Genomic DNA, 22,969 nt, shown 5'->3' with positions numbered 1-22,969 from the left:
AATCTAACGTGATGTCATGATAGAAATTTTTTTATAGTTCATATTCATGAAGCTTCTTATCAGGGAATATTCATAGATACTGGCTATTATTTTCAATGTAAATGAATACTGTTTAAACCTATATTAATAATCAGAAGGCAGATAGAGAATCTGAAGACTGTACTTTAAAAACTTTTTTTTTATTGTGAAATATATATACAAAAAGCAAGAAATTTCAAAGTACATTTTAGCTGGGACTTTTACAACAGATTTTAAAGTTTGGTATGGGTTATAGTTCTGCGACTTTTTGTTTTTTCTCTAGCTGCTCCTAGACACCGGAGACCAACAGAACTATCAATATAATGATTCAGCAGTCATACTCATTTGTTAAATCCTATCTTCCCTGTTATACTCCTCCTTCTCTCTAAGTAACAAATACACATAAAAGAATACATTTCAAATATATCACAACAGTTAGTTATAAAACAGATTTCAAAGTTTGGTATAGATGACAATACCACATTTTTAATTTTTTATTTTTAGCTGCTCTAAGGTACTGGAAGCTAAAAGAAATATAAGTATAATGATTCAGTACTCACACTCATTTGTTAAACCTGATCTTCTCTGTATAATTCCACAATTCCCTTTGATCTTTCTCCCACTCTTTAGGGATATTTGGACTATGCCCATTCTAAATTTTTTATGTTGGAAGGGGCTGTCAATAATATGGGATGGGGGATAGAACTGGTTGATATTCTAGAAAGGCTGTCCCTTCTGCATTTCAGGACTTATCTGGTACAGGGACCCATCTGGAGGTTGTGGGTTTTAGAGAGTTATCCTAGTGCATGGAACATTTGTATACTCTTATACAATGCCCTAGGTATTCTTTAGGATTGGCAGGAATGGTTTTGGTTGAGGTTTGGCAAGTTATGATAGGAGTAATGTCTAACTGAAGCATGCATGAGAGTGACCTCCAGTGTAGCCTCTCAACTCTCGTTGACCTCTCAGCCACTGATTCCTTATTTGTTACACTTCTTTTCCCCCTTTTGGTCAAGATGGCAGTGTTGATCCCATGGTGCCTAGGCCAGTCATACCTAGGAGTCATCTCCCACGCTGCTTGGGAGACTTTCAACCTTGGATGTCATGACCCACATAGCGGGGAGGGCAATGGTTTCACTTGCAGGGTTGGGCTTAGAGCATCTGAGTAATGAAAGTGATCCTCTGAAAGTGACTCTTAGGCATACCTATAGGTAGGCTAAGCTTTTCTGCTACATGCATAAGCTTCACAAGAGCAAGCCTCAAGATCAAGGGCTTGGCTTATTGATTTGAGTGTCCCTAATGTTTGGCACAGTATCTGGGGTTTCCCTGGTGATAAAGTTTAATAGTGCCTTAATTTTTCTCCCATCTCTCAAGGGACTTTGCCAATGCTTTTTGATTATCTGCTTAATATATTCTAGGATGTATCTGGTTATTACATTAAGCTATACAGGATTAAAGGCACTCATTCTTATTCTGGGCTCCCTGTGTTTGGATTGTTTAAATGATCTATCCAGACAGGTTGAGTTGGATCCAAATGTACACAGAGTTCACGCTGTTCCCTCTGTAGTTGGGATCCGTTACCTACACTGAGACTACCTGCTACCGAAAATTTAGGTTCTGGACATAATAAAGAGCAGGTGAAGTTGTAAAATGCAGGCAATGTCTTCCTTACCCCTGTATTCTGAGTTACCTTAATCCCAACCAGATCTTCATTCTTATCTCTAAATACCAGGTTATACATATATAAAACAGCCCCTCAAAATCCAGAAATAGCAATTGCTACTCCATACTAAATGTGACTGCTATAAGAGCTTACAGTCTTGCCCCAATTTTCTAGTGAATATTTTCTAAATGAGATCATACTATATTTGCTCTTTTGTTTCTAGTTTATTTTGCCTCACCAAATTTCCCACAGGTTCATTCACATCACTGCATGCTTCACAACTTCGTTCCTTTCTGTAGCAGCTCCATGTTTGATCATACGTTTACACCATTGTTCGCCATTCTACTTCTCAATCAGTGCATCTTTCAACCACCTCTACCTGATGGGCCTCATGTATAATGTCTGATGTGAACAGTCCATCAGCACTCTCAATTTTAGATAATTTCATTGTTCCCAAGAGAATGATAGCCAATAAATACACCTTCACCAAATAGAAAATCCAAACCTCCCTGTTCTAGTTGGTAGCGGCTGGAATGCAATAAACCAGAAATGGAATGCTTTTTAGAAGGGGAATTTAATAAGTTGCTAGTTTATAGTTCTAAGGCCAACAAAATGTCCCAATTAAAACAAGTCCATAGAAATGTCCAATCTAAGGCATCCAGGGAAAGATACCTTCGTTCAAGAAGGCTGATGATGTTCACGGCTTCTCTCTCAAGTGAGAAGGCACTTGGCAAACATGGTCAGGGTTTCTCTATCATCTGGAAAGGTATGTGGTGAACACAGCATCATCTGCTAGCTTTCACTCCTGGCTTCCTGTTTCATGAAGCTCCCTGGGAGGCATTTTCCTTCTTCATCTCCAAAGGTTGTTGGCTGGTAGACTCTCTGCTTCTCTTGGCTATGTTGTTCTGCAATGTTCTGTCATCCTTCTCTGCTCTCTCAAATCTCTTGCTTTCTCCAAATGTTTCCTCTTTTATAGGAATCCCGTAAAGTAATCAAGACCCACTTGGAACAGGTGGAGACACATCTCCACCTAATCAGGTTTAATAGCCACACTGATTGAATCACATGTCCATGGAGATAAGATAATTAAAGCTTCCAATATATAGTTCTGAATAGGGATTAGAAGAAACAGCTGCCTTTACAAAATGGGAATAGGATTAAAACATAGTTTTTCTGCATCTTTTCAAACTGGCACACTCCCCCTAACTCTTGCCCCTCTCCCCATTATGTACCCTTGGTACTGTTGATGTTTTCTTATTAAACATAGCCCAGAACATAGAATGCCATTTTCCCCCATATCCTGTACTCTGTGTACAGGATTCATAGCATTGCAGTAGTTCATGCAGGAACTTATTTATATTTGTAGTATTAATTGGTGGGACACATGAGTCTATTCAACCCCTTTCAATTTTGTTCACCTTCAATATGATAATATTACTTACAGACTGGTGAATTGCCTTCACTTCTTTCTGTTCCCTTACAGTCAAGTTCAATCTCATTAACAGACTATTCACCCATCTCAAGCTTCTGTGTTTCTCTAGCTCCCCTATATTCTGTATTCTAAGCCTTTAATTTTACCTTTACCATGGTTGCAAGAGTGGAATCATACAGTATCTATCTTTTGTGTTTGGCTTATTTCACTCAGCATTATGTCCTCAAGGCTCACCATCTTGTCATGTGGTTCAGGACTGAAGAGTACTTTTAATTGAGTTTAAGAAGTGGATTTAAAGTGTGCTAGCCTATTATTTACATTTGTTTTTCTAAAGGTAATATTTATTTTCAAGAATTTGATTTCTTCCATTAAATTAATTTATAGCCTATAGAATATATATATTTAAAAAAAATAAGTGCTTATATAATTGTGTTTATGTACAAGATACATGTAAATTTTCTTTTATAATGAAAACTGTGTTCATACTTATATTTAAATGAAATTATAAAATTTTAGTTTTGAAAAATTTTGTTTCTGTTTTCAAACAGCTTCTATGTCCAGCATTAGAAATAAGAGTCATATTGTGAGTTTATTGACTCTTTATAAGGATGATGAACTGTTAGGGAAATTTTTTCCAACATTTATAGATATGTGCCAGGACTTGAGCTCAGCAAAATGGACCAGATCAGGGCACTTCTGGCATGGGCCCTATAAAGTGCTAGGGGGCAGGCAGTGGATATCCAACCATGGATCTGGCATCCAGAGGCATTATTTGCAACATCAGGAGGTTTTAGAAAAGGTATTTAAAACTCTCTGACATGGATGGGCAATGGTGGCTCAGTGGCAGAATTCTTGCCTGCCATGCTGGAGACCTGGGTTCGATTCCTGGAGCCTGCTATAAGCATTTAGATGGAGAAGACAAGGTCTTGAGGGAAAGAAAGGCCTGGAAATAATTCGTATAGTAAGGGTCAAATTCTAGATTTGATTCAGAAATGGTTTCAGAGTCAAGTGCTTAGTTACTATAACTGGAGGTTCAGCATTGGTATTAGATCAGCAAAACTCCTGGGCTGATGCTGAAATTCCAAAATCCTGACTCCCATTGTATGGATTACACTAAATACTTTAAATTTTGAATATTAGAATTTATATTAAAAGGAACACTAGTTTATATTCAGTATAATAGAAACATAAGAGAGAAACACTCATCTGTAATATAAAGGTGGCATCATTTTAATTAATATAGAGACCTTAAAAGTTAAACTTGTTTTGTTTTGTGCTCTGTTAGGGGGGCAAATTTTGTGCGTGTGTGTGTGTTTGTGTATATGTGTTTTGTCTTAAAATGACCTGGATTAGTTTGGACATTAATTTCTTGGTTATAACATTTATACTGAAAACAAGCCGAGAATTTTAGTCTGTTGAGCTGAAATTAATAATTTAGAGGTGTTTCTTGATGGCAGCTTAGAATAACTAATAATTAAATGCATAATACACAGGTTTTACTTTTTTATTGAAAATTAAGTTCTGAATATTAAATATATGGATTTACAAACTGGGTTTAACAGGTAAACTTCACCATGTGTTCAGCCATGGCCATGTAAACATATGGTGACATTTACCTGTAAAACCAGTTTGTAAATCCATATATTTAACTTATAGTTAACATCCTAAACTATAACAATCTGTCTTGGTGTGATAGCAACTTGACATAGCATACACAAACTGTGGTCCATGGTCCCGTCCAGTCAGTATTATGTAGTTCTTGTCACAAATTACGTATTTGTATATTATGTGTCCAAAACTTTGATTTATATCATTACTTTTTTTGGCATAATTGATTTAATTTGTCACCAATTGTTCTCCTTTATGGGCTGGTCTCTTTTAAAAAAATAATATAAAGCATTTATGTGTGTATGTGTGTGTAATAACTTAAATGCAACCTAAAATTTCCCTTTTTATACTTTTTTTTTTTTTTTTTTGCATGGGCAGGCACCGGGAATTGAGCCCCGGTCACTGGCATGGCAGCTGAGAACTCTGCCTACTGAGCCACTGTAGTCCGCCTACCTTTCTGAATATTTAATTTGGTGGTGAGATTTATTGTTACATTTTATGCCTTTGCCATTTAGATCCCTTAGGAAGTAAAAAGTGAAATTACAAACCAAAAGTACAATAGGTCTTGCATTTTCAACTCCAGTATTTCTTTTTTGTTCAATTCAAAATTTGGAAAGTTTCCTTTAGCTTTTGAGTATATTTAAGTCCATTTAAAAAAATCTTTGTCTAGTATATCCAAAGTCTGGTGTTTTTCCTGTTGTTTTTGTTTCCTGTTTCTTTGGATGCCTTATAATCCTTTTTTTACACTATGCATTTTTATATTTTAATGGGTTAACTCTTGACTTTAGTCCCCGAATGTGTATGTCCATTTAGTGATATGATAGAGATTTCTTTGAGCGTCAAGAGCGAACAAAAACTAATAATCAGATGTAAGATCTTCTTTTGCAGTATTTGCATTGTGGCTGTGTATTGGATTGTGCTCCCTTTCACAGCTTCTCTCTCCTATCAACGAAATTGAAGAACAGCTTTTAGGAGAGCACAGGGTCCTCTCTCCTCTTCTGAGTAGGATCTTGGTCTTGACCTGCATGCCTGGTCTTAGGAATTCCCCTGTTTCAAGGATCCAAATGCTTCCTGTTCTCCCTTGAGTCTTTCTTCTGTTCTGGTTGCTCTGTTGTACGTCTGAAAGCAGGGAATTTTTTGCCCTAGGGTGCCATGATTTTATTACTTATTACACAGATTTAGCTGTCAGTAAGCCATTTCTACCTGCAGGGTTAAGTCCTGGGATGATGAGCCAGGGAGGAATATTCTGATTCAGTCCTTGAGGCTGCTGCAAGGTCAGCTGGCATAGATATGTGTGCATCCAATATGTACACAGAGTTCATGCTGCTCCCTCTGTAGTTGGGATCAGTTACCTGCACTGAGAACGTAGACTGGCTACACACTGAATCGCCAGGGGAGAGGGTGAGGGAGGAGCCAGCCAGGTTGCCAAAAGCTTTCCCCACCATCTTCAAGTTACATTTTTCTTGAATCGGCAATTTCTCAGTTATTGCAACCCTTAGCTGTTGACCAGAGCTCTGAGAAAGATGCCTCTGCCAGTTTTTGCTAGTTGCTCAAAGATTCTGTGGGCTACAGGACTGTGAAGTCTGTCACTTAGCATCTTGTTCCCAAGATTTAAGATTTCTTATTATTTTCTTGTTAAGCGATTTCTCAAAAAACTGCTATAAGGAATATCCATGTGTTATGATTATTTCAGTTAATTCTTGTTTGTTTGGGACTCATTGTTATTTATAAGTATTCAAAAATTTAATAGTGATGACATAATGATGTGAGATAATTTGGCTGGAACTTTTTTATAAATACAGAATTTTTAAAGTTCATGATGTGATGAATAAAAAATGAAGCTAGCTGAAACTAAGTCTGCCTGAGTTCAAATTTCATGGCTTTGTTTGTTTTACTTTTTCCTATGAAGACCATAAATTAAAGGAAACTTTATCAGTGATAAAGGCAGAAAAATTCTACCAAGTTTTTGGCATCTTATTGGCCTTTATTTCTTCCTATTTGTCCAGTTAGTTGTGTGAGTGTATTGATTTCCAGATCTTTGGCTTTCTATTTTTACTGATTATTTTTATTTTGTAGAAAATGTACATTGTCTTCTCCTATATAGCTACATGCAGAGCCCTATTCATGTGCCATGTAGTACTTTTTTTGAAAATAAAAAAAATTCAACTGTAAATGTAATACATGCTAATTTTTAAAAATTTAAGCAGTACCACGTTGAACCATATAGTATTGAATAAAAAAAAATTCACATTTGATTTTGCTTTGAAGTTTTGCTGTTTACTTGAAGACATCCTGAAGTATCAGAAAAATTGTTCATATTAACTTCCTCTGGATTATTTATTCCTATGTAGCCTATCCTAATTCATTCTGTAGAACTAAAATTATGCTAGTGTTTTATATTTACCAACCCTCAAAATTACCATGATTGCATTTGAAGTGGCTTCTTTTATATTCATAGAAGTTAGTGCAAATGCTTCTCTATACTGTACATCTATTCAGGAAAAAGAAACATGGCAGGCGAGAATTCTACCACTGAACCAATGAGTTGAGGGCATGGTAGCCCATGACAAACTCTGGGAACTGTTTTGTAGCTGCTGGTTAAAGTGTGCTTTGAAAATTATTGTGTTTTTTTTTCCCCTTTCTTTGTGTGTATATATATGTGTGTGTGTGTGTGTGTGTGTGTGTGTGTGTGTGTGTTATATTTTACAACTAAAAAACAGCTAAATATATATATAGTCCTATGATTTATTTGTTTAACTTTTATTTTAGTAACATATATACAACCTAAAAGTTCAATTTTTGACTACATTCAAGTGGTGTTAATTACATTCACAATACTGTGCTACCATTACCACCATCCATTACCAAAACTTTTCCATAATCCAAAACAGAAACTTTGTACAAATTGAGCATTAACTCCTACTGCCTACCCTACTCTAGCCCCTGGTAACCCATATTCTAGTTGCTGACCCAATGAATTTGCATATTCTAATTATTTCGGATCAGTGAGATCATGCAATAATTTGTCCTTTTGTGTTTGGCTTATTTCACTCAACACAAAGTCTTCAAGGTTCATCCATGTTGTTGCATGTATCAGAACTTCATTCTTCCAATGATGGCTTCAATTGATGACTTTTGGTATAATCACATAGTTATATATTCACCACCACAATAATACTTTCATCTTTTTTGAATGATTTTTTGTATATGTTGTGAGATAGGGATTCACTTCCATCTTTCCACATGGATATCCAGTTTTCCCAGCACCAGTTGAAGAAACTGTATTTCCCCATTGAGTGGTCTTGGCACCCTTGTCAAAATCAATTGGCCATAGATGTAATGGTTTATTTTTGAACTCTCAATTTTATTTCATTCGTCTATATGTCAGTCCTTGTGCCAGTACCATGCTGGTTTTTTTTTTATTGTAAAGTATAATGTACATGCAAAAAAGAAGTAAATTTCAAGGTACATTTAACAAGTAGTTTTAGAACAAATTTCAAAGATGGTATGAGTTGCAGTTCCACAATTTCAGGTGCTTCTTTCAAGCTGCCTTAAGACACTGGAGACTAAAAAGAAATATCAATAAAATGATTCTGTGGACATATTCATTTGTTAAATCCTATATTTGTAACAACTCCTCCTTCTCCTTTCATCCTTCTCCTAGTCTCTAGAGATATTTGTGCAATGACCGTTCTAATTTCTTCATGTTGAAAAGCGGTGTTGACATTATGGGGTAGGAGGATGCAACTGGTTGATGTTCTTGGAGAGAATGGTAGCTCTGGGTTTTAGGGCTTATCTGGCCTAGGAACCATCTGGAGTTTTTAGGTTTTTGAAAAAGGGATGAAACTTTTGTAAAGTTTCAAATAGACTCTTGGTAGTTTTTCAGGTTTATAGGAATACTGTTGTTTGGGGCTTGGTATACTATGGCAATTAGCAATATCTAGCTAAAGCTTGCATAAGAGTAATCGCAGACTAGCCTCTTGACTCTATTTGAAATCACTTAGCCACTGATACTTTATTTTGTTACTTTTCTTTTCCCCCTTTTGGACAGTTAGGCATTGTAGATCCCACAGTGCTAGGGCCAGGTTCATCCCTGGGAGTCTTGTCCCATGTTGCCAGGGAGACTTATACCTGTCATGCCCCACATATGAGGGCAAGGTAATGATTTACTCGTAGAGTTGGGTTTAGAGAGAGGGGCCACATCTGAGCCACAAAAGATGTTCCCTGGAAGTAACTTTTAGACATAGTTATAGGTAGACTTAGCTTCTCTGCTACAGAATTCAGTTTCATAAGAGCAAGGCTCAGGATCAAGGGTTTGGCCTATTAACTTGGGAGTCCCTAATGTTGGAGAGAGTATTAGGGATTTCTCAGGTGGAAGAGTTTAATAGTTCCGTATTTTATCTTCAGTCCTTCAAGGGACTTTGCCAATACTTTTAAATTATCTGCCTAACGTACTCTGGAATGCATCTGGGTAGCACATTAAGCTAAACAGAATTCTGGAATGCATCTGGGTAGCACATTAAACTAAACAGAATTCTAAGACCTTGTCCCAATTCTAGGCTCCATGTGTTTAGGTTGTTTAGCTGAACTGGCCAGATAGGTTGAGTTAGATTGTGTGCAACAGAAAATGTATGTAGGTTTTGGACAAAATAAATCTCTCTTCCTTTGGTCTCATATAGTAGGTGGAGTTTTAAAATACAGACATCACCATCTTTTACTCCATATTCTGATTTACCTTAGTCTCAACCAGATCAGCATTATTCTTATTTCTAATTAAAGCCTGATCTCTTTTTTGGCTTCTTCACCATTTGCTATACATAGGAATACTGACTTTCAGAGCTGCAGAACTGCAACACTGGGTCTTAGGTGTCACATAGTTACCTAAACTTCCAGGAAAATGCCAGGTTACATGCATACAGCACAGCATCTCAGAATTTAGAAATTACGCTTAAAGCTCAGGAATAAATATGATTGCTGTAAGAGTTTTATAATCTAGCCCCAATTTTCTTATAGGTATTTTCCATAAGAGATCATACAATATTTGTCCTTTTGTTTCTGGCTTATTTTGCTCAACATAATGCCCTCGTGGTTGATGCATCTTGTTGCATGCCTCATGACTTCATTCGTTTCTGTAGCTGCACAATATTCCATGACATGTATACACCACAGTTCACCCTTCTGCTTCTCAGTCAATGCACCTTTCAGCCACCTCCATCCATGGGTATCGTGAATAATGTTGCCATAAGCATCAGTGCAAATGTCTATTTGCGTCCCTGCTTCAGTTCCTTTGAATATGTTACCAGGGATTGCCTAATCATATGGCGACCCTATATTTACCGCCTGTGGATCTACTACGTTATCCCCCGGGGGGGGGGGGGGGCTGTCCCATTCTACTCCTCTATCAGCATTGAATATGTATACCTCTCTTGCCACGTTTTCTCTAGTACTTGAATCTTTCTGTTTATTTATTTCAAATGTACAGATTTTTTTTAATATATGCAAATAGGATATATTGTATCTAAAATAAACTATATTTCACAGTATCTCCACTTAGTTCTACATTCATCTCACTCTCAGTTTTAGACAATTTTCATTGCTCCAAGAGAAAATAACAGACAAACCCATACCGAAGAGAAAAACCAAAACTCCCCTTAACTCTTGTCCCTTTCCCAATTATTTACCCCTAGTATTGTTGTGGTACTAGTGATGTATTCCTGTTAAATATAGGCCATGGCTTGCAGTCAGTAGTTTTTCTCATATACCTCTGTATTCTTAACTCTTCGTACAAGTGTTATACCTTTGATAGTTCATGCAAGAAGTTATTTATATTTGTAGTGGTAATCGGTGAAGTACATGGCTCTAAACGACTCCTTTCAACCATATTCACCTTCAATATGGCACAATTACTTATAAACCCTCTAGGGAACTGCTATCACCTCTATCTATCCCCTTACTTTTAAGTTCAATCTTGTAAACCTGTCGGGACAATCAAGTGCCCATCAACAAATGATGGATAAACGTGGTGTATACATTAGAAGACATAATGCTGAGTGAACTAAGTCAGACACAAGAGGACGGATACTGATGACTGGTGGTCTGGGGCTGGTTACCGGTGATCCTTGGTCCTGGCTCCTCTGTCACATACAATGCACAGGGTGGCAATGCACAAGGTGGCCTCTCCTGGCCTCTTCCTTCACTTCTGGGTTTTGTTGACTTTTAGCTTCTTGGTGACTGTGGCTTTCTCCCTCTTTGCCTGGATCTCATTCTCCTTGTAAAGGACTCCAGTGATATATCTGATATTAGTATAGCTACCCCAGTTCTCTTTTGGTTATAATTTTCATGGTATGGTTTTCTATCATTTTCACTTTCAACCTACTTGTGTCCTTGAATTTAAGGTGAGTCTCTTGTGTACCGAATATATTTGGGTCATCCTTTTTAAATCCATTTTGCCTAACAGTAGACCACAACATACGTGCACTTAACTTTAATAGCCTACACAGACCCTGTTTGTATACCCCTTCATCCCTCTACCTTTTTGTTATGCTTGTTACAAATTATGTGGTATGCAAGTGTGTTGAATACCATGTTTTTAAAATGAGTTCTTATTCATTTGCATTTTAGAATTTGTAAAAGAAAAAAGTGGAGTTACATACAAAAAAATACAGTGTAGTAGCACTGGCATTTATAATTACGTATAGGGTTGTCTTTACTGGAAGTCTTTATTTCTTGATGTTGCTACATCCTTACCTTTTTGTGTAAACAATAACATTTAGCATTGCTTGTAGGTTAAGTCTAGTGGTGAGGCGCTCCCTCAATTTTTGCTTATCTGGGTATGTCTAAATCTCGCCCACATTTTTGAAAGACATTCTCACCAGATGTAAAATTCTTTGTTGGTAGTTGTCTTTCAGCATTTAAATATTTTAAGTATCTTGTTTTCTGAGGAGAAATCGGAACTTAATCTTTTTGAGATGTCCTTGCACAAAACATGTTGTTTTTCTTTGGAGCTTTCAGAACTCTCTTCTTATCCTTGGTATTCAACAATTTTATTACTGTGTCTGGACATTGTTCTGTTTATGTTTAATTTTGTTTTGGGTTCATTGGGCTTCTTGAATGTGTATATGCATGTCTTTGATCAAGTTTGGTAAGTTTTCTGCATTATTTCTATGATGATTTCTTCTATCCCCTTTTCTCTTTCATTTCCTCCTGGGACTCCTATAATTCATGTATTGCTGTGCTCTTCATTGTGTTCTGCAGATCTTCTTAGGCTCTCTTCACTTTTGTTCATTCTTGTTCTTTCTTCTCTTCAGCCTGAATCATTTCAGTTGTTTTGTCTTTGAGTTCAATGATTATTTCTGCTATCTCTGATCAGCAGCCGAAACCCTCCAGGGAAATTTTCATTTCAGGTTTTGTGGTCTTCACCTCCAGTATTTCTGTTTAGATACCTTTTAAAATTTCTCTTTGTTGAGATTCTAATGTTGTTTATTCATTCATTGTTTTCTTTTTATAGAAGAAAAACTGTTTGCCCAAAGCCCGTTTTTTTTTTTTTTTTTTTTGGTTAATGTTTTTTGGATTTTTGTCATATTCTTTTTGATGGAGCCATCATTTCCTGTTTTTTTTCTTTATGTTTTATTGCACACTGTACATTTTAATATTTTTAGGTGTTAGCTCTGGGATTTAGTCCCTTGGCTACCTGTTTCTTGAATTTGTTTTCAGTTATTGATATAACAGATATTTCTTTGAATGTCAAGAGCTAATGAAAACAAATTAAACCAAAAAAACCATCCTGTACAGTCTTTTCAGATTGGTTAGCTTTTGGCTTGGGATCGCCTTTAGAGTTTAGTACTCTTCTTCAGTCGGTCAGCTGAAGGTTTAAGTAAAGTGCAGGGCCCTCTCGGTCTTTTCCTGGGCCTGTATTGTCCGTGGCTTGTGTTTGCTTGTGGTCTTTACCGGAAACTCTATGTCCCCTCTATTTCCTATGAATTAGACCTTCCCCATCTTGAGGGTATTCGTTTGTGTTTCTTAGAGCAGGTAATCCTTGGCTCCAGTCTGCCTTGAGTTAATTGTTTCTTACATGGCTTTCGTTTTCCACAAGCTGGTTCTGCCTTCGGGGCAAGTTCTCGGAGGGGGAGCCAGAGAAGAGTTTCCTGGTTCAGAGTTTCAGAGGGGCACCTGATTAATTGGCCCTTATTTATAGGCATCTCACTATGCTCTTAGGTCTTTCTCTGCTTCCTCCAGAACAGAGCTAGGGACCTGTATACAGTGGGAGCACAAGTTGTTTCCACACTGCTCCTGGGAGGCTGTGTGGGATGGGCCAGCTGGTGTGATGTGATCTTCTCGTACTGTTTATAATACTGAGTTTTGAGTTGGTACTCGCCTAGCGTCTACAACCCTTCAGCTATTTTCTGGAGTTTTAGGAAGATGTCTTTGCCAGCTTTTACTGGTTGCTCACAGTTTCATAGGGAATGGCACTCTGGAGTAAAATGCATCACCATGTTGGTGGACCAGAGCATTTTATGTCATCAAATAGGGGAGCTTTTAAACTCTCTTGTAATCAGATTTTAGTTTGAATGTAAGATACAGAAATTCAAACTAGCTTAAAAAATAGCAAATTAAACAAACAAAAAGTGAAATATTAGGCCGCAGAAAAAAGGCAAGAACCAGGGCTGTTCTCTTGGTTTATGCAGTAGGAGTTTATGGACTGTCATTAATTTGATGTAGGTTGCAGCCAAAATGCTGGTTCCTATTTGGTCAGGCATGCAACTTGGATATTGGGTATCAGCTTCATATAGGAATCCACCTGAGTGGTGTGGGTGGGGAGGAAGAGAGGCAGTCATTTTCAGAGGAAGGGTGTGGAGATGCCCATGTGTTTGTTAATGGAATTGACTCTTGGGGATGTATCATGAAATGCATTTCTGTAAGAAGGATGCTGTTTTAGTTTCCTGGCTGCTAAAGCAAATACCATTCAGTGGGTTGGCTTAAACAGTGGGAATTTATTTGCCCACGGTTTTGAGGCTAGAAGTCCACAATCAAAGTATCATCGAGAAGATGCTTTCTCTCAGAAAAATATGGTCTCTGCCAGTGTTTCTGGGTCCTTGGCTTTTCTGTTTCATGGCAGTCTCTCTTGACATCTTGGTTCCGTTGACTTCCACCTTGTGGTTATTCCCTCTAGAGGTCTGAATTTCATTGTGCCTGTCAGATGCTCAGGTAACAGGATAAAGACTCATTGTGATTCAGCTGGCCCACACCTTAACTGAAGTAACCTTATCAAAAGGTCCTGTTTACAATGGATTCACACCCACAGGAATGAATTAAGTTTAAGATCATGTTTTTGGGGTGCAGGCTCCAAGATACCACAAGTGCTAAGGAGCGATATTATTGGATAAAAATGTTATATATAGTATTCTGTGAATAAACTATTATAGTAACTGAACATGTAAGAGGATATTTTCCTGTGAATTTTAAAAATCAATCATGATTAGTATTATCAAAGTTTTTAATTAATTATGTTAATGTAATCATCCTAGTGTCATACATAGTGAGTTAATTAGAATATTTTTATTCTCTAGGGACTTGTATTAACTGTGGCAAAAAATTCATTGAGTTTCTGACCAATATTTAAACAAATTCATATAGAGTGTCAAAAAATCATATTGAATCCCTCATAGTAAGAGTAAGAATTGTTTCACAAATTTCTTATTTCAGTTATCTGTTTAAGTATTGGTATGATTATTTACTGCTTCATGACATAAAAATCTATCATCCTGTGGATTGTAGTCAAACGGTGTGAAAAACCTCTTCTTTAGTAGATAATTTTGCTCTTTTTCCCCCCCTGATCTCTTCTGGTCAACTGAATTTAATATATTTCCTCCTGTCTTCCCACTTTAGTGTTAGAACCTCAGCAGTGCTAAGATCTACAAAAGAGATCTTCTGGTGGTTCAATTATTTTTTCATTGAGAAGTTTTTATATTATGAGTTGTAATTGATCATTTAGAGTACCACATTTTTTACTAACTTGGACGATTATAAATAATTCCATATACGGGAAGCAGCTAATGGACTATGGCTAAAGAATTATACTTTGTAAAATAATCATGGTAGTTGTAGTGCTGGGAAACACTAGAATTGGTAGTATTAGAAGCTTACCCATCTGCTGGAAGGGTTTGTTTCCTTTTCCATCACCTGGATGCTGTGCTTCATAATGAGAGGGGCGAGAAGAGGGGCGAGAAGAGGGGCGAGGAGAGTTTTCTGGTGCTCACTTGATTTTTTTTCCTCTGCATTTCACCCTGGGTTAGATAAATTCTGAAATAAGGTAGGCTTTTATCTTTAAGAATACTCAAATGGGTGCTGAGCTTAAACACAGTGGCATCAAAGGAGAGCGTCTGATGTTAAAAATTCTCATTGTAAGGTGTTTACTGAATGATTTTAATTCAAAAGGCGTCTAGATAATTTTTTATCCCTCAGTACAAACATCATATGTCCAGATTATCACACCTCAATCTAAATTTCTCTGCTTGATATTCAAGACAGTCATAACCTAGAATTGCCCTACCTATAGCAAAGCATTTCCCCCATTCCCTCAAAACTTGCTATCTTTTTTAGGCAAGTTCATTTCTTTGCATGTCATTGTATGAAATATTACTATTTTCTCCATGTTTTCACTCAGTATTCCAGTTCACCAGACCATGGGCTTTATGTTGAGGACTCTGTTTTGCAAATACAGAATTCCCAGTATTTATCACTGTGCCCGGAATGTGATCAGTTACTATTCATTAACTGAAGTAAGGGAGAGAGGGAGGGAGAAAGGAACTACTGTCTGTTCGCTCTTTTTATACCTATTCATACATACCTCATCCTTTAAGGTTTGTTTTCTTCATGAAATCTTCTCTGACTGTGCTTGTCTTCATTGATATCTCAAACACAGGGGTTAACATTTAACATTATTTACAAACTGCTTGCATTCTTGGTTGTACAGTTTCATGTGCACTATTGTTTTGCTTTGATGTAGTTGTTCTGCCTGAAGATGAGAAGGGTTATATGTATGCATTTTTTTGTATTGTACATTAGTCTTCATTCACCAAATATTTGCTGTATGCCTCCTTCCTAGCAGCCTCTGTGCTCTGCACTGGCAAATAGCACTTTGCATAGAGCCAAGCACATGATATATGTGCAAAAATCTTTTTGCTGATTATTCATAAAACATGTAAAAATGACATAAAAGTTGTAATTTGTACATAGTTAAAATAAAACATTTTTAAATTTCTTTGCTAACTTTCTTCTTTCTTTTCTTCAGGGAAAGAAACTGAAAAGGCCAAGGAACGCTATGACAAAGCTACTATGAAGCTTCATATGTTGCATAATCAGTATGTATTGGCATTGAAGGGGGCACAGCTTCATCAGAATCAGTATTATGATACCACACTTCCTCTGCTCCTGGACTCTTTACAAAAGATGCAAGAAGAAATGATAAAAGCACTGTAAGATGATTTCCTCTTTATCACAAAATCCCTTCATAAAATGATCTCAACATTATTTTCTCTCACATTTCGGCTTTTGTATAAAAATTGTCTGTATTTTGTAAGCTTTGCTATTGACCCAGTTCAGTGGGCTCTCTAGATCTGTTTCACCTTGGTCCTTGATTTTCACTTCTGATGTTTGTGCTCATCTCTTCAATGTTCTAGCTAGCTGCCCAAAGAGCCCTTCTATTACTTTGCTCCAGTTAGCTGAAAAAAAATTTGAATGAAAAAAAAAATCGTTAACTGACAAGTGTTAAGAACTGATCATCTGCTTCCAGAGGCTTGGACATTTTAATATTAAATACTGGATCAATGCAAGGAAATAATTTTGGGGAAGGTTTATTTGCTAGCCTTTTATTCACCTTTTCAGTGTGAAGTTAAAATCAACATATGTTTATTGAAGTTTTGTATGCAAAGCCCACAGCCTTATGCTTTGGAATCTATAGATGAGTAGGCCACAATTCTTGCCTTCGAGAGCTAACAAGTCTACTTTTCTCACTAAGTCAAATGCACATGTATTTACCGTAAGTGTTTATGAACAACAACAGAAAAAGATAAGCCATCCTTTGGTGAACTTCATCTCATTTATTAGCTGATTTAATGCTTTCCAAAAGATTAGACTCAATTTTTTTTTTCATTGAAAAAATATTTTTGGGGAATTCTTCAGTGTTAGAGTTGATGCAAACTAGGAATAAGTTTGGGGAAAAGGGAAAAGAAATGGGTAGAAGGAAAGGAGATTTAGGGAAGAAGAAAGAAATAGTTGGTTATCTTTCAGCTGGAGATGAAGTTCAGAGATAAGTGTCAAGGAACTTGGGCCTTTCAAGTACAGGTTCTTGTAGCTTAGTTAATTTATCTGTTCATAAATGAATTAACAAATGAGCTCCAAAGTTTAGTGTATTTTAAAATATAACAGTAAGTTAGTGTGAAAGAAAATTGTATTTCTCAGGTTGCAATATAAGAAACAGTCTGAATACCAAATAAATAAATAGGAGTCAAATTAACTATTAAAGATAAAATGACAGTTTCTTAAACAGTTAACATAAGAAACAAACAAAACCTTCTATTTATAAAACACTTGGTAGTTTCCAAACCAATTTCACATTCATTTGGTGTTTGCTCACTTGAAGAGTTAGGAAGAGCAGATTGTTTTCCAGGTTAAATCTGTGACAGACAAGTAAGGACTAGCCCAAGATCACAAAGCTAAGAGGTTGCAGAACTGGGATTTGAAGCCAGGTCTTCTGACCAATCCAGCACTCTTTCCATGAGAAGGAGTAATCCAATAGAAATATTCCTATTAACATGGTAATTTTATTGAGAATAGTTCTTTAAATACTCACCACAATTAGGTCCTTGACTTTAAAATAGATTTTTAAAATCCATTTTTATGAAACTATTCTTTGCTATTTAGATAATTATCTCTGTTAAAGAAACAACTTCAGACATGAAGAAAAAAATACATAAGACAGACCATTCTCCAGTCTTTTTTTCAGACTGCAAATTTGTTTTGCCTGGAACCTTCAAGATTTATGACAACTTTTACTCTTAAAATAGGATTTAAAATTGTAAAAGAAATATAACAACATTGCAGATTATGTAGAACATCTCAACAGAAATAATAAATCATATGTAATTATAAATTTTCTAATATATTGAAAAGGAAAAAGAAATGTGGAAAACATTTTAATAATGAATTTTATTTTAGTTAGTATGGCCCAAATATTATTGTCTAATCGTGTAATCAATATAAACATTATTAATGGGTATATTTGCATTATTTTTTGTGTGTGTTTTGAAATTCATTGTTTAATTTACATTTAAAGAGCACCTCAATTCAGACTAGTCATATGTAGCTAGTGTTGCTGTATTGAACAGCACAGATCTAGAAATAGGGAAAAGAAAAAACAAATTCAAGCAGAATACACACCTATCTCTAGTTTGTATTTCTGAGTAACCTATTAGGCAGATTCACTAAGAGATAATAAATACTTGGATGATCGTTAACTGAGATTTTCAAAATAGGCATCCTTCCTTTTTTAAAAATTTTTTCAGAGAAGTTTTAGATTTATAGAAAAATCATTCAGAAAATTCAGAGTTCCCATGTATCTCCCTCACGCATTCAGTTTTCCCTGTTAACAATACTTTACATTTGTGTCATATATTTGTTATAATTGTAGAAACAATATTATTATAGTTACACTATTAACTGTAATTGCAATTATGGTCATAGTTTGCATTAGCATTCAACATTTTTGTTGTAGAGTCCTATAGCTTTAAAAACTTTTTATTCTAATAATGTATATATACACACAACCTAAACTTTCCCGTTTTAGCCACATTTAAATATTTAATTCAGTGACATTAATTCACAATGTTGTACCACCATCACCACTATCTATTACCAAAATTTTTCTATCATCCTGAACAGAAATTCTGTACCAGTTAGCATTTATTCCCCATTTTCTACCCTCATGGTGACCTTTAATCTAGTTTCTGTCTAGGAATTTGCACATTCTAATCATTATTGTATAAATGAAATCCTACAGTATTTGAGCTTTTCTGTCTGACTTATTTCACTCAAGCTGATGTCTTCAGGATTCATTCTTGTTGCAGCATGTATCAATCCTTCATTCCTTTTTATAGGAGAATAATAATATTCCATTGTATGTATGTATCACCTTTTTTTTTGTTGTTTTTCGCATGGGCAGGCACTGGGAATTGAACCCAGTTCTCCAGCATGACAAATGAGAACTCTGCCTGCTGAGCCACTGTGGCCCATCCTGTATATAACACATTTTGTTTTCCATTTTTCTGTTTCTATTGATGGACCTTTGAGTTGATTCTGCATTTTGGCAATTGTGAATAGTGCTACTATGAACATCAGTGTGCAAAATATTTGTTCAAGTCCCTTCTTTCAATTCTATTGGGAAGTGGGATTGCTGAGTCATATGGTAATTCTATACTTAGCATTCTGAGGAACCACTGAGCCACTGCAGTGGCTGCACCATTTTACATTCCCACCATTAATGAACAGGTGTTCTTATTTTTCTACGTCCTTTCCATCACTTGTTACTTGCTTCTTTTTTTTTTTTTAATAGTAGCTATTTTAATGGATATGAAATGGTATGTTGTTTTGATTTCCCTAAAGGCTAATGATTTCGAGCATCCTTTCATATGATTTTTTTTTTTTACCGTTTAAATATCTTCCTTGGAGAAAAGTCTTTTCAAGTCTTTTGTGCACGTAATTGGGTCCTTTGTTTTTGTTGTTGAGTTGTAGGTTTCTTTATAAATTCTGGAGATTAAACCCTTATCAGATTTGTGGTTTTCAGATATTTTTTCCTATTCTGTAGTTTTTTTCACTTTCTTAATAAGACAGACCATTCTCCAATGTATCTTTTTTCAGATTGCAAATTTGTTTTGCCTGGAAACTATGATTTATGGCACTACTTTTATTCTTAAAATAGTATCTGTATCTGAGATACATGAGATAATACAGATACATTGCTAACTGTATGTATTTGTAATGATACAAATACATCATTAATTGTGAAGAAGTACTACTTATCTATTTTTTCTTTATTCTTTGTGCTTTTGGTGTAAAGATGGGAGGGTTTATTTCTAAACTCTCATTTTGATTCTGTTCATTTACATGCTTGTACTTTTGCCAGTACTGTGATGCTTTGACTATTGTAGCTTTGTAATAACTTCTAAAATTGAGAAATATAAGGCTTCCAACTTTGTTTTACTTTTTGAAGATGGTTTTGGCTTCTACATAAATTTGATGATTGTCTTTTTCATTTCTATGAAGAAAACTATTGAAATTTTCCTTGGAATTGCATTTGTATCTGTAAATCTCTTTGGATAGAATTAATATCTTAATGATATTTAGTCTTCTATCAATAAATAAATACCAGATTTCCTTCTATTTATTTATGTCTTCTTTTATTTCTTTTAGCAGTGTTTTATAAATTTCTGTGTACAAGTCCTTTGTACCCTAAGTTAAATTTATTACTGTATCTGATTTTATTTGAAATGGGTTTTTAAAAAATATTTTTATTGAGAAATATCCATACATGTACAGTCCAACCATATTATACAATCAGTGGCTCACAATATTATCACATAGTTATGTATTCTTCACCATCATCATTTTTAGAACGTTTGCATCACTCCAGAAAAAGAAATAAAAATAAAAAAGAACTCATACATCCCATACCTCTTGCCCCTCCCTCTTACTGAAACACAGTATTTCAATCTACCCAATTTTAATCCTTTATCTCCCCTTATTATTTATTTTATCCTTATTACTGTTATTATTATTTTTTACTTATCTGTCTATACCCTGGATAAAAGGAGCATCAGACTCGGGGTTTTCACAATCACCCAGTCACATTGTAGAAGCTATATAGTTATACAGTCTTCTTCAAGAATCAAAGCTATTGGAACACAGTTCAGCAATTTCAGGTACTTCCCTCCAGCCAGTCCAGTACACCATTAATTAAAAAGGAATTCCTATATACTGTATAAGAATAACCTCTAGGATAACCTCCCAACTCTATTTGAATTCTCTCAGCCACAGAAACTTTATTTAGTCTCATTTCTCTTTTCCCGCTTTCGGTCAAGAAGGCTTTGTTATTCCCACAATGCCAGGTCCCAGCTCATCCCCAGGACTCAGGTCCCACACTGCGCCAGAGATTTATACCCTTGGAGTCATGCCCCATGTAGGGGGAGGGCAGTGAGTTCATCTGCCAGGTTTGCTTAGAGAGCGAGTCCACATCGGAGCAACAAAAGAGATTCTCTGGCGGTGACTCTTAGGCATAATTATCAGTAGGCTTAGCTTCTCCTTTGCAAGAATAAGCTTCATAGGGAGTGGGTTTATAGTAACGGCCCCCCATTTCATTTCTCAATTTAGTTATCTGCATCCTTTTCTTCTGTGTTAGTTTATCTGTATGTTTTTAATTTTTATTTTATTGATCTTTTCAGAACTACCTTTTGTTTTAATTAATTTTCTATATTTTTAAAATACTCTATTTCATTTTGTCTCTGCTCTCATCTTTGTTATTATTTTTTTTCTTTTTCTCACTTTGGTTTTAATTTGCTCTTCTTTTTGAAGGAACGCGTTTAGAACTTATAAATTTCCCTCTGAGCACTGCTTTTGCTGCATCCCATGAGTTTTGGTATTTGATTTTTGTTTTTATTCACCTAAATAAGTTTCCTATTTTTTTTTTTTTTGATTTCTTCTTTGACCCAGTGGTTATTTAAGAGTGTGTTGTTTAATTTCTACATGTTTGTGAATTTTCTAGTTCTCCCACTGTAATTGATTTCATCACGTTGTATTTGGAGAAGATACATTGTATGATTGGGATATTTTTGAGTTTATTTTGACTTGTTTTTATCCAATGTATTGTCTATATTTTAGAATAATCCATGTGCGCTTGAAAAGAAAGTGTATTCTGTTGCTACTGAGTGTAGTGTTCTATATATATCTGTTAGGTCTAGATAGTTTGTAGTGCCAGTTAAGTCTTCCATTTCCTTATTGATTTTCTGTCTATGTGTTCTGTTATTGTAAATGGTGAATTGAATTCCCCTACTAGTAATGTAGAACTATCTACTGCTCCCTTCATACCTGACAATATCTACTTCATGTGTTTTGGGGTTCTGTTGTTAGTGCATATAGATTTACAATATTCATGTCTTCTTGTTTAATTTAACTATTTATGAGAATTTTCTTTGTGCCTCATAACAGTTTTTTGACTTAAAGTCTTTTTTATCTGACCTTAGTGTAGCTACCCCAGCTGTCTTTTAGGTACTACTTGCATAGTATATATATTTTCCATCTTGTCTCTTACAACCCAACAAAATTACGTCTTTTAATTTAAGGTGAGTCTCTTGCATATAGTATATATTGTTGGGTCATCCTTTTTTTTTTTTTTTAATCTATTCTGACAGTCTTTGCCTTTTGATTAGACAGTTTAATCCATTCACATTTTAAGTAACTACTAATACTGCAAGGCTTTCTCTCACCATTTTTTTATTCAGTCTCCATAAGTGATATATATTTTATGTCTCTCAATGCTTTCATTTTTATTAGATTTTTTTTGTGCATGTGTGTGTTCCTTTTTGAGACCCCTTAATTTTTCAGGTATTTTCTTTATCATGGGCTCAAATTTAACATACTAAATCTATAAAAGTCATGTTTGATTTGATACCAACTTAAATTCAATAGCATACCTATACCCCTCCATCCCCCCACCTTTTTGTTGTAATTGTTACAAATTATATTTTTGTACTTTGTATATCTAAAACCATAGATAATATCATTACTTTTTATGAATTTGCATTTTATAACCTGTTAGAAGTAAAAAGGGGGGTTTTTCTTAGCAAAAGATATAACACAATAGTACTGGCATTTATAATTATCCATATGGTTACCTTTACCAAAGATATATTTTTTCATGTCAGTTCTGTCTACCTTCTAGTGCCCTTTCCTTTCAGCCTGATGAACTTGCTTTAGTATTCTTTATAGGGCATTTCCAGCGGTGAGGAACTCCCTCAGACTTTGTTTATCTAGGAATGTCTTAATCTCTCCTTCAATTTTGAAAGATTGTGACACTGATTATAAAATTCTTGGGTAGTGATTTTTTTCTGACAGCACTGCAAATATTTCACCCCAGTGATTTCTAGGCTTAATTGTTTTTGATGAGAAGTTTGCGGTTAATCTTATTGAGATCCCCTTGT

At 35.5% G+C, this 22,969-nt stretch overlaps 1 protein-coding gene across 1 annotated transcript in view; it reads left to right on the top strand.

The window, feature by feature from the left end:
* FER (FER tyrosine kinase) overlaps nt 1-22,969 on the top strand; it is a 531,690-nt gene that overhangs the window by 89,186 nt on the left and 419,535 nt on the right. Inside the window, exons 5-6 of the mRNA XM_077138656.1 lie at nt 5,654-5,723; nt 16,012-16,195. Of these exons, the coding sequence (XP_076994771.1) occupies nt 5,654-5,723; nt 16,012-16,195 (254 nt within the window). The remainder of the gene's footprint in view (nt 1-5,653; nt 5,724-16,011; nt 16,196-22,969) is intronic.

This window comes from Tamandua tetradactyla, chromosome 21, assembly GCF_023851605.1.
Source record: "Tamandua tetradactyla isolate mTamTet1 chromosome 21, mTamTet1.pri, whole genome shotgun sequence".
Taxonomy (NCBI): Eukaryota; Metazoa; Chordata; class Mammalia; order Pilosa; family Myrmecophagidae; genus Tamandua; species Tamandua tetradactyla.
This window is presented reverse-complemented; position numbering and strand designations above follow the sequence as displayed.